Raw genomic sequence first — 18,331 nt, forward strand, 5'->3', positions numbered from 1 at the left:
TCTCCCAGCGGAATCTGGTTAGAATCCACGGGCTGCAGACTTCCAAAACAATCGTTGTATCTTTATTGACTTTTTTTTTTTCTGAATGCAATGACTGTTTTTTACTCTTAAGGAAAATAAACATCTTTTAGAAACAGCTCGATACACACAATCTTCAGTGTGAAGCAATATACTAATAAGAACACTAGTCGTCTTAACATTTACAGTCTTCATATATATTATATATATGTATATGTATACATATATATACACTATATAACGAGGCCAGATATAATACACACGTTTACCATTTTACAGTCATATGTACAGGAAGTTGCTAGGGCGGCCCCAGTCTGGGGGCTGCATCAGGCCTATCGAAGCGTGGACAGAGCTGAGGACACGGACGGACAGGCGGACGGACTGGCGGGGACTGGCTTGGGCCGGTGGTGGCTGCGCGGAGAAGGGGGGCGTCGCCGTAGCCCCCTTCCTGGCAAGGGCCCCGTGCTGAGGGACGCACGACGCAGGGCGGCGGCGACACACGGGAGAAGCGAGCATGTTCCCAACATATATACATTCTATGTAACATATATATAGAGGGGTACACAGGTTTGTACACGAATCTAGCGCTGTCTCTGCTCCCGTGCCGAGTGGGCGCTGCTGTCCCTGGAGACGGGTGGTCGTGCAGAGGGACGATCACGCATTCGCCGGAGGTGCGCTCTGGTCACCACTCCTTTCCACTGCGTTCCCAGGTCGCGCTCCAGGGGTGGGGCAGAGGGCTGGAAAGGGGACGAACAGAAGCCAAAGGGGTGCCCCAGTCCCACCCACACCCGGGGAGCCCGCATCCCCTGAGCATGGGTCCCGGACTCCCCTGGCTCTGCCCAAACCGCACGAAAAGTTTTGGCCAAGGCTGGGTGGGTGGGAAGGGCTCTAGGACGCAATTCGAAAGGTTCCTTCCAAAGCCTCCGGCCTCCTCCCCCGCCGGCCTAGTCCTCTCCGGAAAGGTTTCGGCTCCCTCCCCACCCCACCCGGCCTCGGAGCCCGGAGCCGCCCTTGGCCACTTCCTGGGCCCTTTGGACCCCCACTCCCACCCCCAGGGCGCCCAGCTGCAAGCCGCGACCGGCTGCGGTGGCGGCAGCACCCACGTGGAATGTGTGCCACGTCGTCTTGGAACTACCAGGGGAGAAGCGTGTCCCCAGGCTAAAGGGGTCTCCAATCCCCGCCGGAACTTGGGTGCCTCAAGGAGTCTGGCCGCTCCACGGGCTCCCTCTCTCCAAGCCTGGCCCGGGGGGGTGCGGGCGGGAACGCCCAGTGTTGTCTTGTTCCGGAAGCAGGCGGCTCCGGAACGTGTTTTCTTCCCAACCCGGGACCGCAAGTTTCAGCCCTAGGGGCCAGATCCAAGATCCGGAATCCGGATCAAGGATCGGCTCTGGACCCGCGCTGGGAGCAGCTCAAAGGCCCGGGGGCTGCGCAGGCGGCTCCTCTCCTTCGGCGGCGGGCGGGCAGGCGGGCTTCGGCGGCTTCTCCCGCCGTTGGGGTGGATTACAACGGCAGCCTCTGCAGGGGAAGAGACGCCAAAGCCCCCGTTACTGCCGGTGGCGGACCAGCGCCGGGAGCGAATTCCTCCCAGCCCCGCCCCTCCCCACGACCCCGCCCCCGCGTGAGGCTCCGCCCCTGCCCGCGCCGCCAGCGCCGGGCTCGAGTGTCGTTGGAGGCAGCGGAGCCTCACCTTAGGCCTGAACTTTTCTCTCCCCGCACCCTGCCACCGTCACCTCCGTGCCCGTCGTCCCGTGCCCCTGTCTGCCCTTACTGGCCCCCACCTCGGACGGCCCCCTCCTTCAGGACCTGCCTCGTCAGAAGGCGGTCTGACTAGCGCGTGCCAACCTGCCCCAAAGGCTGCGGATAAACCAGGAATAATGAAGTTTTGGAGGCGGGCAGGTGGGGGCTGGGCCCTGCTGAGGGTCCGCAGGGCAAGGGGTGGGGAGAGGGAAGGGGCTCCCCTCCAGCCTGGACACCTTCCAGGGAAGGCCTGTGGTCACCTACCTTATGTTTGGGACACTTCAAAGAAAAGTTCTCTTCGATGAATATGCAACCTGCCACCAAAGAGAAGTTTGGGTGGTTAGGACGGCGGCAGGAGTCTCATCAGGGGGCCAGGCGGGGAGGGGGGCCCAGCGCCCACGAGACCCTAGGCTACAGGGCTTTTTGCGAAAAGCAAAGCAGCCCATGCTTGAAACCCTCCCGGTCTCCGAGACCCCATCACGACTGAGCTGAGGGGCCCCGTGTGCTTTTTGTTCTCCCGGAGCCCGCTTGTCACTCCGGAGGACTTCCTGACTCCCTCCCTATGGCAGATCCCCTATGCGTGGGTCTCTCCCCTGCCCCTGCCTCACTTCACTCGGCCACGCTTGTCACTTCCTCCTACTGGTCTAGGTGTCGGTTACTTGCTCACCAGCCACTGGCACCTGTGCCGCTCAGAGCAGACGCTCAGGATACGGGCTTGTCCCTGTGGGGGCCTCGAGGGGGGAGGCAGACCTGAGTCTGGGGGCAAGGGGAAGACGGGACTGAGGTCTTGGGTCCGAGTGAATCCCAGCAGGCATCTGGGTGCCCTGGGCACTGCCCACCCTGGGGGAACAGAGAGGACGCTGAGCATGGCCAGTCCCTGATGCCCACCTCGGCCCAGGGGTGCACTCATAGCAAGCTGCCACTCCACTGCCTGATGCCACCTAGGGAGGCCCCGGCTTCTCCCCCAGGAGCCCCCAGTCACCACCCCCCTCGTCCCCTTCTGGGCTCACCCCCACCCTTACCCTGCCGGCCACTGCTCTGAACAAACCCCAAGCCCATAAATAGCCGGAGGCCGGAGCTGGCCAAGCAAGGCCTCTCCTTCCAGCACATTCCTCCTGCTCACGCCGTGGCTCTGTGCCGTGGCATCACGGCAGCGTGGTGGCTGGTAGGCAGGGCGGGGAGGGCAGGTCTGCAGGCCTGAGAACAGGGCTGGGAACCCTCCAGGCCTGTGGCTGTCTCCCCTTTTTTTTTTTCCGACCAACCGCTGCCAGAGCTGGGGAGCCTGAGACCGAAAACTGCCCACGAGGTTTGTGCACTCCAGGGCCAGCGGCTGGAGGCGGATCGTCAGTTTTTCCTCTTCTCTACGCTCCGACAGGCCAGACGCGGTGCCGGGACTGAACTCACACCTTCCAAAGAGCATTGAGCTAAAACGCCAGGCCTGCACATGTGAGGTCATCCCCGCCCCACATCCCACTTCGGGCCCTACAGGTTCCGGGTCTCTGGAAGCAGAGGGCAGGAGGTCACCACTTCCAAAACCAGCTTGCTCAGCTACGCCCCCGGCATCCACCCTGGACGTGTGGAGGGGAACCACAGGACAGGGCCAGGCCACCTCTCCTGGTGTCTGCACCTGGGGACCTGGGGACCCAGCTGACAAAGCGGCCCCGGGGCCTGAGTGTGGAAAGGCTCAGACAGACCCGTGGCTTGCTGGCTTCTGCCAGCGATTCTGAGTCACTTAGCCCCAACGAGGTGGTCCTTAATGGGGTGGAAGGGACAGGGCTAGTGAGCCAGGGCAGAACGGGACGGCCCTGATGCCCTACGGTCTGAGAGCGTGACCCAGACATCTGGAGAGCCCCACGGGCCCCCGCTTGGCAGGCCCAAGGGGTCGGGTAGGTGGAAGGTGCCAACAGAAGCCTGGGGCTCCTGTCTGTCAAACGCCGGATGGCCTCCCCAGCCTCCTCCCCTAGTTCCTCTGTCTCCCAAGCCTCCCGCTTGGTCAGGAGGGCCGTGACCAGCCCTCCCTGCCGCCCAGAGGCTCACTTGTTCTCCCAGCTTCTCTGGCTGCTGCTCCTCCAGTGCCTGGGGCTCCACCCGCTCTCCTCTGCCAGCTGCTAAGTGGCGGTGCCCACGCCCCTCCCCCCCCCCCCCCCAGCGCCCTGACGAGCCCTGGGGCTGATGGCCAGCGAGCCTCTGTCCCGAGCCCAGCTGGGACAACTTCCCTTGTACGTCTGCCGACGCCTCAAATGCAGCCTGTCCAGAGGGAAGCAGCCCCGTGTGGCAGACGGACAGACTGCCGGAAGAGCTCCAGGCCCCCTCCCTGGGCCACTATCCTCTGCGCTGTGGCTCTGTCGCTCTTCTCGAGCAGAAGAGGAATCCATCCTGTGAATCTGGGCGGGCTGGGGGACTCGGTTTGGCCAACCGTGTGGTGCCGAGCCTGGCCTGCGGGGGCACGAGAGGCCACGCGACCGCAGCCACCCAAGTCAGCGGCGAGGAGGTCCGCCAGCCGGCGGGAGCGGCGGAGCCCGCCGGCTGACCACGCCCTCGGCACAGACCACCGGGGAGTGGCGTTGAAGCCAGGAAGCCGGGCCTGGGAGAGCCGGTAGCCGACACACCTTCGGCACACCCCTGCCCTGCCCCAGACCTGTCCCCTCCAACGTGGGGAAGCTGGATGGCAGGCTCCACACCCCGTCGCCCCTCACCCTAAGGTCTGCACATTCAGTGCCAGCGGAGGCTCTGTCCGCATCAGCAGGTCTCGTCTCCCGCCGGGACAACCTCTGGCCCCGTCGGCTCTGGCTGAGCCAGTGTCTCATCTGCCCGGCTTCCGGGGCCCCTTCCCGTGGCAAGCTCTGGGGCTCTACAGAGACCCCTATCATACGGGAAATCCTTCGAAGATTTCCTTTCGAGCGGAAGCGTATTGTGTCCGGCCTGGTATATACATCCCACCGCTAACCAGCTGCGGGGCACCTCCACTGACCTGGGGGGGCCAGGCTCCAGTGGCACCTTCTCCTGGAAGTCCTCCTGGATTCCACACACACCCCCCTCCCCCAGCTCAGACAGGGGGACTCTGTCCCAAGGGACACACTCTTCGCCCTTCCTGGTTGCCATAACTTTGGGCAAAGATCATGATTTTCCTGTCTGTCTCACTCAAACGGAACGGGAACCCCCGGGAGGTTCTGAACGGTATTGGGGTGGGAGAGAGAACACAGGATGGGGAGCAAGACAGGCAAAGCAGTCGCATCCTGGTCTGTCCTGCTGTGTGGCCATGGGAAAGGCAGCCTGTCTGTAAAGGTGCAACCCGGGAAAGCACAGGGGCCTGAGGCAGGGCCTGGCACCCAGTGGGTGCTAAGTTAATCACTGTAGAAGGAGGGGTGCAACTCGGGGTAGTTATCTATTACTGGGGTAAGGCCACGGGTCTGGTTAAGTGGCTGAGTCCACACTAAAATCTGGTTCCTGCTGCCCAGAGTAGGGCTGTGGAACCGGGAAGAAGCCCCACATCCCGCTCCAGCCGGCCCCCTCCCTGCACGGTGCGAGCACCTCAGCCCTCGCCAAGGAACTGTCATCACTCAGTCCTGCGGGTGCTCCCGGGGGTGGCTTAGCTGGGGCTGCTGCTGGCCGGGGACCAAGCGGGCAGGTGGGGGCGCAGGGAGTGGTCCCCGCGGCCCAGGGCAGAGCCAGCAGGCATTCAGGTGGGGAGGAGGGGGCTCCAGGTAATGGGAGGACCTACTGGGAGACACCTCTGCTCCGTCATCCATGAGGCAGAGTCATTGATAACTTCACCCGGGTTCCAGGCTAGAGGCGGGGGTGGGGTGGGGTGGGGCGCGGGGAGCAGGGGGAGGAGGCCGCCGTCCAGGGGACTGGCCCCAAACGGGACGAGGGCTGCACTTCCCTGGGTGGCGTTCATTACTTGGCTCACTGCTCCGAGCAGCCGCAGCAAAGAGGGATGATCCTAATCTCTGTTTTACAGATGGGGAGCCCACCTGCGGAGGCATCCACGAACCTGCCCAAGTCCACGCGGTAAGAATGCCACGGGGGTTTGAATCCAGGCCAGAGCTGCCTCTCAGTGACTACGGCTCCGCCAGAAGCAGCCTCTCTCTTTGGATGAAATCGAAAGACTGTGAGCCTGGGTCTCCCTGCCTGCTCGATGAGGTTTGGGACTCCCGGATCTCTCCGGCCCATGCAGTCTGTCCTTCTGTGAGCCTGGGTCACGGTGGGTGCTCATAAACGCTCATGCGACAGATGAATGAGTAAGAGGAGAGAATGAGGTGGGTGAGGGTGCAGGGGAAGCCTGATCCTGTCTCCAGACCCCAGTGTCCTGCTGAAAACCTACAACCGTTGCCTGTAGCCAACGGGAGGGTTTTTTGTTTGTTTGTTTTTTTATAAGTAGGCTCCACGTGTGCAACGTGGGGCTGGAACGCACAACCCCGAGATCAAGGGACCTATGCTCCACTGACTGGGCCAGCCAGGCGCCCCCAATAGGAGTGTTTTGAACCCCATCTCCTCCTCCCTCACTTGGTGTTTGCTGAGGTCTGTACCTCCCATCTTTCTTTACCCAGTGAACTCCTATTCAGCCTTCAAAGACCCAGCCCCAGTACCCCTGTCTCTCTGAGGCCTGAGATCCTCCCCAGCCCCTACCACTCCTAAGCACTGATAGCTCCTGAGCTAGCCCTCCATCCTGTAATGCATGGCTCTGGGCATCCCTCGAGCAGGTGGCTCGGGACTGGTTCCTCTCTGTGGCCTTAGCATTGTCCATCATGGGTCCCAGGGGAGAGACAGCCGAGAAAATAAATTGCTGGGGCAGGAGAGGAGGGCAGCCAAGGCGTCAACTGGGGCAGGGTTCAAGGAGCGGGGTGCCCGGGTGTGCCTGGGCTGCTCAGGTGGGCCTCCAGGGCCTTCCTGTCCCCTTGGGCTGGCTCTTACCCGCATCGCTGGCACACGGGTAATGGTAGGTGTGGGTGCATCCCTTGTGACAGCACCCGATGGTGGCCCCGGCTTCTTGGCAGCTGGAACAGGTCTGGTGAGGAGAGAGGGAAGACGGGTGAGTCTAGGGCTTTATAGACAGGCTCTCCCACGGACCCCACGTCCTTTCCCCCGAAACGCTCCCTGGACATCGGTGGGAAGGAGGGTCAGTATGGGGCACAAGTGCCCCCAAGGGCGATTTTGTGGCAGAAGTCCGAGCTGTGCCTTGGACGAGGGGACCCTCTTGGGGCAGGAAAACGTCTAATCTCGTGGATAAGTATCAGGGTCTAGGCATCACACAGACCTGGGTTCAAATCTCAGCTCCGCCATTCTGCCCCACGTGACCTCAGCCGCTAACTCAAACTCTCCATGCCCCGTCTGTGCAGTGGGGACAGTGCCTCCCTTACGGGACAGTCGTGAAGATTAAATAAGAGACGCCGTGTGCCCAGCAGATGACAAGAACTCGTGAGGCCACTCACCCTACGGCTGTGGCTACCGGCCAGCACTGAGCAGGTTTGTGTGTGCGTCCTTACCCACTGGTTCCTCCCACCGGCCCTTCAGGCAGGTAACTTTCACAAACCCCATTTTCTAGATGGTGAAACTGAGGCTTCCGCTCCAGGCAAGAGTGAAGGCAAGAAGCATTGCTTTCTACCCAGAAAGACACTCTCCCGCCCTTCGATGGGCCACTCATCCTCGCCAGACCCCCGGAGAAGAGGACACAGCCAGTCCTGACATGCCGAGGTGATGTAAATCTCACGCGAGGCAGCACAGCGGCCAGCCCACTCTGCCCCACGCCCGGCCCACTTGTCTGAACAGGGACGTGGCCGGGACGGCTGGGCGATGCCAAGGAGGCGACGCAAAACGAGAAGCCTCACTGTATGGGTTGGGGAGGGCAGCGCACGGGAGGGCAGCGCAGCTGTGGCAGGACTAAGCTGTGGTTGCTAAGCTACCGACAGGTGACGGCAGCTTACGATGTGCCCCATGTGCCTGGAAGCAGCCTCCCCATAACCTTATGTTGATATGCTCGTAATTCTACCCAGGTTACCAACGAGAGCTCAGAGAGACTGATTAAACTGCCTGAGGGCACACAGCCCCTAAGTCGCCGAGCCGGGCTTTGAGCCCAGCTGCCCGGCTGGAGCACAGGCTGGCGATCACCCCCCCATACTGTTCGAGGCAGGGGCTCCATGCCAGGTCCCTGGACTAAGACAGATCCCATCCCCAGCATCTGGGGGAGACTAGGAATGAGAGTCTTTTCCCACCTTCCTGGGGAAGATGCCCAGGAATGCTCCCTCTGGCATCAAGCTGGGAGCGGGGAGGTGCAGGGATGGGGGCTGGGTATATTCTGGAACATCAGGTTTTCATACAATGCCTTTAGACGCGCGGTTTCCTTGCGGTCAGGGCGGAGATCTCCTGGGACCGTGAGGCCCCAAATTCCCTCAATTTCTGGCCCACAAGGAGGGAATAAGGCAGGACTGGGGCCCAAACCAGGGCTGCGGCCTCAGGGCTTTTGTCGCTTACAGGACAACAGGCACAAGAGCAGCCTCACGCTACCATGCCTGCACCGTGTCCCTCCCTCCCCCAATCCCGAGTGGCACTGCAGACGTGAAGAAATCAAGGGACAGAGGGACAGAGGCCTTGGGCCCTTCTGACCGTCACACCCAGGCTCTGGTCCTCTGCTCCCCCGGCAGGGCTTGTGAACCTGACAAAGGCCTCCAGGCTGGTGGAGAGAGAACCCGAGGTCCCAGGGGGTGGGCATGGTAGGGCTCAGGGACAGCAAGCCGTGTGGGGGCTCTCGGGAGGGGACAGAGAAGAAACGGGGCTGCCCCCGAGGGGCCACACGGAAGTTCTGTCCCCCAGAGAGCAAAAGTGAGGCCAAGGTAGCAACAGGTGTGCCGGGGCCTGGAGCCCTGATGCACAGGGCCCCTACTGCGTGCTGGGGAGGGAAGACCACCCCCACAGCCCCGCAACCCTGCGGCCCTGCCAGCGGGGTTTGGCCTCCTGAGGTTCGCAGGGGCCAGTGACTTGCTGGAGTCACAGAACCTGCCCTCAGCAGAGCTGCGATTCGAACCCGGGTCTGCGTCTCTCTAAGGGAGTGTGCTGCCACTGAGCTGTCCAGGCAGCAAGAGGTCTTGGCGGGGACAGGAGGCCTAGGATGCCCGGGCTATGGGAGCAGGGGGCATGGAGCCGTGCCCCTCAGAAGTCCCAGAGCCCGCCCGTCTCTCCAGAGCGTTCTGTGGCACGGTCTGCTCCTCCGGCTGGGGTGGGGGGGGCTGCCTTAATGATCCCCTCTGAGGCTCACAAGCCCTGGCCTGGCTGGACCATCTCTGGCTCGGTGGCCCTTCAGATCCCATCTGAGCTGCCTCCAGTGAGGGAGGGAGGTGCGGCCGGCGAACGGCAGGTGCCTGCTGCTGTGTGTCCTTGCCGCGGCCCCGTCCCGACCTTCCCGGGGAGGCCCCCGGTGGTGCCAGGCTACCACACCGTTTTTGGCGTAGGGCACAGCGGGCAGAGATGGGCCGACCGGGCTGACTTCCAGCTCCGGTACTCAACAGCCACGGGACACCAGGAAGGCACGGCGCCGCCGTGACCCCGGCTTCCTCGTCGGCCCAACAGGACTCGCGTGCGGGTCCGCGAGGTGAGACCAGGGCGCCCGGAACAGGCTGGGGGCACGTGGGCAGCTTACCCACCACGATGGGTGCAGGTGGCTGGGAAAAGGCTGGATCAGGCCCCGGCTCAGAGAGGCAGCACAGGCAGGCCAGAGTCGCGGGGGGGTGGGCGGGCCGTGCGTGCTGGAGGGGGGAGGCGGTGATCTGAGGGTATTACTTTTTAATGATGGGAGAGACTTGAGCCTATGTCAGACAGGTTGGGCAGGAGCCGGGAGCCAGTGAGAGAGAGAGAGAGAGAGAGAGAGAGAGAGAGAGAGAGGAGACAGGGAGAGAGGAAGACAAAGTAGCAGATGTCCTGTTGGGAACTGGGGTTGCCTCAGTCAGGCTGGAAGCCTGGGCGTGGAGAGGTCTCTAACCATGCCCCCGGGGCTGTGTAAGGTCTGGTGCAGGAAAGGAGGGGAGGCTGAGGCCCTCGGGCACAGGGGCGGGTCCCAGTGGCTGGGGGTGGGGACCCCCAGCACAGGCAGTAGGAGGGGGGGTGGGCCAAGTGGGGGAGGGGGAGGGCAAGAGCACAGGCCTCAGGAACAGAATGCTGGCCCCACCACCACGTCCCGGGCACATTCCGCCGACTGCCACCAGGCAGACCTGAGGGGGCTCCCAGATGCGCCCCCAGCTGCCTGCTCACTCCGGCCGCCCGCACCCCTCAGAAGGGAGCGTGAGGAGCAAGATCCCCCGGTAGCCCGACTGGCGGCATCACCTAGTGTGATGTGGCCCAGCCGCTATCACTGGGCCTAGCAGAGAGCAGAGGACGGTCGGCGGGCACGGAGGCCAGGCACGGCTCTGACAGTTTCACGGGCACGAACCCGCTCGGGCCCCACAGCCCCTCCGCGGCGGGGACCCACCCTGCCCGCGTTAGAGAGGAGGACACGGAGGCACAGAGGGGCTGAGCCCCACGCCCAGAGTCACACGGTGCGTGACGGGCGGTGCCGGGGTCTGAACCGAAAAGCCACCCTGCGTTCTTGCTCAGGGACCTCAGTGACGGTTCCTCAAGGAGCATTTTGTGACTGTTTCACGAGAGGTTCCCAGACCACCCGGCCCTGGGAGGGGGACGCATCCCAAACACCTCCCGAGAGGCTCTTTCCCTCGGCCCGTGCTCCACCTCAGAGGCCAAGGAGACACGTACTGGAAGGGGGGGGGCACCTGCTTTTTTTAGGCTGCCCGGATGTTCAATTCTGGGAGGCTGCCTGTTTTGGGGGGGGTGTTGGCGTGTCAGCTCATGGCACCAGACGGGGCCAGGTGGACTGGGGGTTGGGGGTGGGCGACCGGAGCCCGACGGTGGGGGTCAGGTGTGTGTATGGGGGACGGGCCGGGTGCTGAGGGGCTGAAGCTGCAAGTCCTGGACAGGGGTGGGCGAACCCGCGCTGCCTCCGTTCGACTCCACCCCCGAGCGCCTGACGCGTGAGTCTGTGATCGTGGGTGTGTTTGGCCCAAACCGTGGCACCGGAGAGATGAGGGGGGATTCCCAACTGCCTGCCTGCCTGAGCTGCGGACCCTGAGCTCCCCCACCGCACCTGGGCTGGCCTCTTACCATGTCCACGGCCACCTTCATGGCCTCCTGCAGCCCAAAGAGCTTCCCGGCTACCAGGTAGACCCCGCCCGTCCACACGGCGCAGGCCTCGTGCACCCAGTGCTCCTGGGTGTCCCCGCCAGGCTCTGCCGGCGGCTCCTTGCTGCAGTCATGCTTGCGGCTCTTGTCAGCTGGGGCCACCTCCTCGCCCCCATCCCCCCGACCGTCGCAGCAGTAACAGCTCTGCAGCCGCCGGGACAGGCCCCGGGCGCTGGTGCGCAGGGAGCCCTGCTTGGCGGCGTCGGCCGGGCCGTCGGGCCTCGGGGCTTTTCCAGGGGCGGCGGCGGCGGCGGCGGCGGCACATTCAAGGTCTTTGAGTGTTCTCTCGAGGGGCGGCGAGGCCTCCCCACAGGTGCCCTCCGGCCGCACCTTCTCCTTGAGTTTTGGCTTCTTTTTGGGGAGGCAGTGTTCGGGGTAGTAGGGCCCACAGAGGTCCCCGAGGTCCTTGAAGTTGGCCGGGTTTTGGCAGAGGCAGCAAACAAGGCAAGAGGTACTCAGGGCCTTGGAAACCACGGGCCCCAGATGCATGGTGGAGGACAGGGGCAGGGAGGGGCGTGGCTGCAGGACAGAGCCTCCGGGGAGCGTGGCCAGGGAGGCCCCGGTCGCATCCAAGGAGAAGGAGCACGAGGATGAGGAAGAGGAGGCAGAGGAGGAAGGCTTCCTGTGGGGCTTGGGCTCCTCCCCCGGGGAGTTGACGACAGTGCATATGGTGGTGAACGCGTCTCTCTTCTCCACCCGCACAAAGGGCGAGAAGGCCGGGGTGCGGCTGTCTGCTCGAAGCCGCTTGCAGGAGGAAATGTACTTGAGGCGGATTTCAGGCTCTGCGGGATCCAGGGGCAGCACCTGCTGCTGCCGCCGCCGCTTGGCGCGCCCCTTACAGGGGGAGGAGGTGGTGTTCTTGGCCCGGCCCCGAGTGAGGCGCTTGCGCTTGGAATAGCTGGCGTAGTTGGCATGGCCCGGCTGCTTCTGCGCCCTTGTCTGGGGCTGGCAGGGCCGGCCCTCAGGGGACTGGGAGGCCAGGCCCAGCTCCTCCGTCTTTGGCTTCTTGCCTCCTCCACCGGAGCTGTCCTCACCGCCCCCCTGAGTGCCATTGGCCCTGTCTCGGGGAGTCAGGAGCAGAGCCGGGCCTAGGTGGGGCCGCTTCTCCAGGGGACCTTTAGGGAGTCCGAGGGCTCCGGCCCTGCCTTTCCGGCTTCTCTTCTTAGGCGCCAGGGCAGTCCCCCCGGGCAACAGGGCCTCCGGGGACGTGAAGGCCTCAGTTTTGAAACAGTCAGTCGAGGACAGTTTCTTACTGTTCAGGAGTTTGCCTTTTAAGGATCTGTTGGTTGGATTTCTGCATAACGGGTCGGCCCCCGAAGCTGCTGGGAGCTTCTGCCCGGTGCCCACATTTAAGAGACCTTCGCCTGCCCCAACTGGGCTGCCCCCGGCGCTCTTGAGCCCTCGGTCCTTCTCAGGGAGAGATGGGCTCAGAGGATTACCAGGAGGGGCCCCCGGCGTTTTGCACGCAAACTTTTTCAGGCTGGGCGAGGTGATCTTCTGCACGATGGCCTCCAACTTCAGGCCCCGGCCCTTCCGGGGCGGCAGCACCTTGGTCTTCATGGCCCCCTGGAAGGCCGCCCGCGAGGCGAGCTTCAGGCAGGCATCCGGGGTCTCCGGGGGCGGGGGCTTCACGGCGGGCTCACCGTTGCCCTTGGTGGGCTTGGCCTTCTTGGGGGAAGACATCCTCTTGAAGAGGGTGGAGGAGTCCTCGGCTCCCTCCTCCTTCACGTCCCCCCCACCGCCGCTACGCAAAACCAGGTTCCGCTTCTTGGTGGGGACAGGCGCCATGAAGGCTGACTTCCTTTTGAGTGAGTGGAGGGGCCGATCGGAGAGCTTGCTGCCTGCCCCGGGCTTGGGGACCCTCGCCCGCTGGCTGGCCCTGCCCTCCTTCTGGGGGCTGCCGGCGACCTTGAACGTGGCGGGCAGGTGGTTGTTGGCGAGGAGCTTCTTGGTGGCACGGCAGTTGGGGAGCCGGCTCTCTGAGGGCCGCCGTCTCTTGGAGTGGAACACTTCCTGGGTTTTCGTGCGGGACCGCAGGATCATGGAGCGCTGGTCCTTGCCCGGGGTGCCGGGCGAGTCTGTTTCCTTGGTCTTGGAGCCCATGGGGCTGCTGTCGGAGGCCACGGGCAGGGCGGCCGGGTTACTGGGGCTGGATGCCGCCTTGGGTGACGGCTTGCCCACCCGCTTGCCAGACTTGAAGGCGGCTCGCTGCTTGCCCCCCAGTTTGTCTGGGGGCGCGGGGGTGGTGGTGAGGCCCGGGGGTCCAGGTGTGCGGGGCTCACTCAGGGCCGTGAAGGAGCGTGTGCACATCCTGGGGAGCCCTTCTGAGGCCCCCCGACCCGGGGCTCCTGCTCCTTCCATCTGTCCCTGGGGGGGCCCCGTGCAGGATTCGGGGAGCAGGAGGTCTTTGGGCAGCACAGGTGCCCTGCACGGGGAGTCCTCGGCCTCGGGCAGCCCCCGGTGCACCCGCCGGCTCCGTAAACTTTTGCCGCGCGGCACAGGCTCTTTCTTGGCAATGGGAGCCTCGGGCACAGCGGGCTTGTTCGGCTTCTGGGCCAGGGAGGCGTCCGGGGCCAGGGTGGCGGAGTCCCCTGGAGCCAGCGCCCCGTCGGGTCCTTCTTCGCCTGGCTTCATGTGGGACAGGGAGGACTCGAACCAACTCTGGACCTTCGACTCCGCGCCCACGGTGGGGCCCAGCAAAATGACAGACTCCCCGGAGAGGTGGCACGGGGAGCCCCAGCCGGCCTTGGTGTCCAGCACCCCCTCCACCTCCTCCTTGGTGCACATCAGCGGGGCCTTCGGCGACAGCGGGTCCTGCATGCCGGGCCTCTGCTCGGGGCTGCCCAGGAGCTCACACAGGGAGGAGTACTCCTCCTCGGCCTCCAGGTCGTCTTTCCTCCCGGTGGGTGGCAGCAGGGGGAGGTCCCCGAAGTCGGCCGCTGAGCAGCAGTGCCGGCCCTCCTCCAGCCACCTGTCGGCCTTGCCCACCTCGGGGCACTGCAGCAGCCCGCCCACCTCCTCCTTCACCCCACCCGCCTCCTCCTGCTCGGAGTCCCGAGGCACCGTGGCCTTCTCCCCGGGGGGCTCCTCCTCCTGGAAGACCGGGCAGGCCGAAGCCTCGTGGGCGTTCTCCTTGCCCACGCCATCCGAGGCCTTCCCGCCCTGCTCCAGGCCCTTGGTGAGCTCACTGGGGTGGAGGCCCCACCGGGGACAGGCGTCCCCCAGGTTTTCCTCGGGCCAGGCAAAGGGGTTGGCGCCGTCCGCGGAGCCGGCGGCGGTCGTGTCCGGGAAGCAGTCAAAAGCCGCGGCGGCAGGGTCCGACACCGCGGCCCCCAGGGTGGGCTTGCTGCTGAAGGAGAGGGGACCGGCCGTCTTCTTGGGGTCAGGGGTGGCGAAGCCCACAGAGGGGTCTTCAAACAGCCCCGGGCTGAAGTCCTTGGCGCTGCCACCCTTGTCCAGCTGCAAGGACTCGGGCAGGGCCTCCGGCTCCCCTGGCCGCGGCCACGCGTTCTTGGCCACGGAGTCCAGGCAGGCGCTGTGGTTCTCCAGCGAGAAGGGGGGCTTGCCGGCGTCCTTGGCCAGGCCGGGCGGCTCGGCCCAGGCCTTGTCGGCCTTCTCGCCGATGGCCTCCTGCAGCCCCAGGATCTCGGACGCCAGGTCCTCCTGCGCCAGGGCGCTGAGCAGCAGCCGCGGGCAGTCCCGCTCGCCCGCCACGAACTTGGAGAAGCTGTCGAGCGGCAGGCTGCTGTGCAGACTCTGGAAGGAGTCGTCGGACTTGGTGGACATGTCGTCGGGCGACGTCACGGAGCAGGTGGACACGGACTCGGGCTTGGCCTTCGAGTTGCTGTTGACCCTGGCGGGGCTGCCCCGGGCCTGGCTGCAGTAGAGGAAGCTGCGCTCCAGCGGATCCTCGGAGCCGCTCAGGTAGTCGGCCTCGGGCGGCTCGGCGTGCGTGGACTGCGGCGTGCTGCTCAGCGGCTCGGACAGCGGCGTGCCCGCCGGCTCGGCCGAGTAGCCGCTGCCCTCGGGGCTGCAGTGCTGGCTCTTGTGCTGTTCCGGGGTCCTGGACACCAGGTTCTTGACGCCCTTCTTCTGCGGCACGGCCGCCTTGGAGAGCAGCAGCTGCTGGACCGTGTTGGAGATGTTCTCCACCTGCGAGGTCAGGGCCGTGAGGCTCTGCAGGCTGAGATCCGACAGCAGGTTCTCAGGCAGCTTGTCCTTCTGCAGCGGCTTGCAGTTGCCAGCCTGGGTGTCCACCGAGCCGGCGGCGTCGGTCGGGGAGGGGTTGAGCAGGGGCATGAAGTGGCTGTGGTCGGCGATGCCGGCGGGGAAGGCCCCGGTGCCGAGCGCCTGCTGGTTGTAGGGGAAGCTCTCCAGGTTGGGCATCAGGGGCGACGGGGTGGAGCTGTAGGAGGGGGAGCGGCCCACGGAGCGAGCGGGCGAGTGGCCAGAGCTGGGGCTGAAGGTCTGATAGTACTGCTCCGGAGTCCTGACGGCCGCGTCCGGCTGGCAGTAGCCAGGGCCTTGCTGCCCGTAGTGTTGGTACTTGGCGAGGTTTTGGTAGTGGAGGGTTTCCTGGGCGTGGTGCCGGCTCTGAAGGGCCTGCTGCTGCTGCTGCTGCTTCTGTTGGTCGTAGCTGAGGCGGCCGGACTGGTAGGCGTGAAGGTTCTGGACCCGCTGCCCCGGGGCCAGGCTGGCGGTGGCGGTCAGCGGCCTGTCGTGGGGCTGGGCGGACGGTGCGGTGCAGCTCTTGTAGGAGTGGGCGCCCTGCCCGCCGCCGCCGCCGCCGCCCTGGCCCGGGGAGGAGTAGGTGGAGGAGGCGGGGAAGGACTGCGTGTGCTGGGGGAAGTGGCCGCCCTGGGGGAAGGGCAGAGGTGAGGCCATGTCGTTCTGCAGCTTCTGCCTTTGGAGTTTGGGGTACGCCAGGGGCTGCTGGGGCTGCGGCAGCTGCTGCTGGACGTGCAGGGAGTGAGTCCGAAAGGGCAGCTGGGCGCCCTGCTCTGGGTACTGCCTGCCGGGGGGCACCGCGGCCTTTTTCATCAAGTTGTCCTCATATTTGCCCACCCCCCCTGGCAGGGGCTGCGGCTGGGGGGGCGGCGGCTGGGGGGCCCCCCAAGCCTGCAGGCTCTCCTCACCCGAGTAGCGGCCGGGGTACGGGCTGCTGTCCTGCACGCTGTAGCCCGAGAAGGCCGGCCTGCCCTGCAGGGACTGCTGGGAGGGGAGCCCCTTGCTGCCCCGCGCGGTGGCCGCGGCGGCGGCCGAGCCTGCGCCGCCCTCGTAGCCCGGGTACGGCTGCGGGTTATAATAGTCCTTGGCCAGCAGCCGCTGCCGGTCACAGCTCAGCCCGGCCTGGCTCGGCTGTCTGTAATTCTCCAGGCGAGATGTCTCCTGTGAGGTCTGCTGGTAGTTCTGTTGTTTGCCATGGAAACCACACCTTTCTCGAAAAGACTGCATGACTCGGGCTGGTTATCTGTGAAAAGAGAAAGGGAGAGAGGGAGGGGGGGCGGGGAGGGGGGGGGAAGGGAGAGCGATTCAGACGGGCCATTTCCCTTCCCCTCAGAACGCCTGCCTCCCACCCCTCTCCCGCCCTGCCCTCTCCCCGCAGCTCTTAACGGTCTCCCCTTTGCCTGAGCCTCCCCACCAGCTGTGCACATATTGACAACTTCTGTGTCAGGGAGGTGTGCTCTGTAATTCCCGCTCCGACATCGCCCGCCGCCAGCTGAGCCTTGCCAAGGATGGCCACCGCTGCGGGAGGCGCCACCCCACCCTGCTCCCAGCCAGCTCCTCCCCTCCACGCCCCCCACCCCCAGCACTCCCCTGCTGGCGTAAGTAAAATCGTTTAGCAGAGCAATCCCACTCCCCTGTCCCCCCCACCCCCCCCCACCCCGGGGCCGCCTGGGTCCTGCAATCCAGTCCCAGCGCGGCAGTGTTCAAGCGTGACCCAGCCATGCAGGGACCAAGGAAGGTTTGCCCCTGCCCAGAGAAGCTACTCACCAAGGCCTGTGGAGAGAGAGAGAGAGAGAGAGAGAGAGCGCGCGCGCACACACACACACATACACACACACGCACACACACACAGACGCACAGAGACGCGCGCACAGCCCGCACGCGCGTGCACACACACACCTCCTCTATCACTGCCATGCCATCTGGAATCTGTCTGTTCCTTCTAGCAGACGTCGATTAGGGGCTGTGGAGCCATTGTAGGCATAAAACGTCCCCTTCCCTGACTCCCAGTAACGCAGGACAGCGGCACCTGCCTCCTGTTTTTGATATCATAGGTGCGTAAACAGATTACGTGGCCCAGAGTGAGGGAGTGCATGCTAATGGGGGACACAGCCGCAGTCCCTTGGCCACGGAGGAGCGCCCCACAGCTGGGTGTGACGCAGCCCCAGCCCTCCTGGTCGGCCCCTCCCGTCTCCGACTCTACAGGGTCAGGATCAGGGCACACCAGGCCAAGAGCCCATCTGGTTACTATTTTAGGGGCTCGCGCCCCTGGTGAGGTCTAACCAGCCCCAAAGCAGGATCTTGGATCAGGAAATGACCCCGGAGAAGGAGTGGGCCCTTCAGGGCAGGGCAACCGGAGTCACAAACACAGGCTGGCCCAAAGCATCCAGGCTAACGGTCCCCCTAACTGACCGGGGGCCGGGTCACCCCGGCAGACCCTCAAAGGAGGGAGGGATGGAGACAGGAGCGAGGAACGTTCCAGGCTCAAGAGAAATCACATCAAGGAGTCCGGCGTTCAGCCAGAGGCCCAGGGGGGTCAGGATTTAACCCACAACTGTGCCGCTGGTGGGTGAGCCAAGAGGCAGACAGAAAGGCCCAGGCCCCCACAGGGGCACCAGGGACTTTCCAGTTCCCAGCCGTTCATTCCCAACACCGAAAGAGGAAGGGGTGGCCTGCCGGGGGCCACAGGCTCCCAGAGTTATAGGAGGGATCAGAAATGAAAAAGAGACACAGAGGAGAGATAGACGGACGGACGGACGGATGTGCGCAGATGTGAGAACGAGGAGAGAGAGTGATGAGGAGTGGGGGATGGGGGCTCCCCCAGGAGGTCCAGCTCACTCCTCAGCTCTTCCCCTGGATCCCACTCAGATTCCTTTCTCAGTGCTGGGGCCCGGGGAGGGGCTCCATCCGGCCGAGCAGGGCCAGTCTGGGGCGGCCAGAAGCCCCCGGGAGCCCTGTTAGCACGGCCCAGGCCCACCTCCCCTGACCTCGGCAGTCAGCCGGCCCTGACTCGGGGACAGAAGGCCCTGGCTGCAGAGGGGACCAGTGTCCCACAAGGCAAGCCCCTTCCCACCGGGCCCATCAAAGCCAGCAGGCCCCTGGCAAACACAGCCCTGCTCCTTCCCTC

The 18,331-nt window shown here is 64.7% G+C and overlaps 1 protein-coding gene across 1 annotated transcript in view; it reads right to left on the bottom strand.

Annotated features, from left to right (window-relative positions):
* Positions 1-40: 40 nt before the first annotated feature.
* The window catches only part of RAI1 (retinoic acid induced 1), a 120,808-nt gene continuing 102,517 nt past the window's right edge, over positions 41-18,331 (bottom strand). The window contains exons 3-6 of the mRNA XM_042967242.1: positions 10,900-16,447; positions 6,670-6,763; positions 2,020-2,069; positions 41-1,533 (exon numbers count right to left, since the gene is read on the bottom strand). Of these exons, the coding sequence (XP_042823176.1) occupies positions 1,519-1,533; positions 2,020-2,069; positions 6,670-6,763; positions 10,900-16,431 (5,691 nt within the window). The 5' untranslated portion in view covers positions 16,432-16,447 and the 3' untranslated portion in view covers positions 41-1,518. The remainder of the gene's footprint in view (positions 1,534-2,019; positions 2,070-6,669; positions 6,764-10,899; positions 16,448-18,331) is intronic.

Source organism: Panthera tigris, chromosome E1 (genome assembly GCF_018350195.1).
Source record: "Panthera tigris isolate Pti1 chromosome E1, P.tigris_Pti1_mat1.1, whole genome shotgun sequence".
Classification (NCBI taxonomy): domain Eukaryota; kingdom Metazoa; phylum Chordata; class Mammalia; order Carnivora; family Felidae; genus Panthera; species Panthera tigris.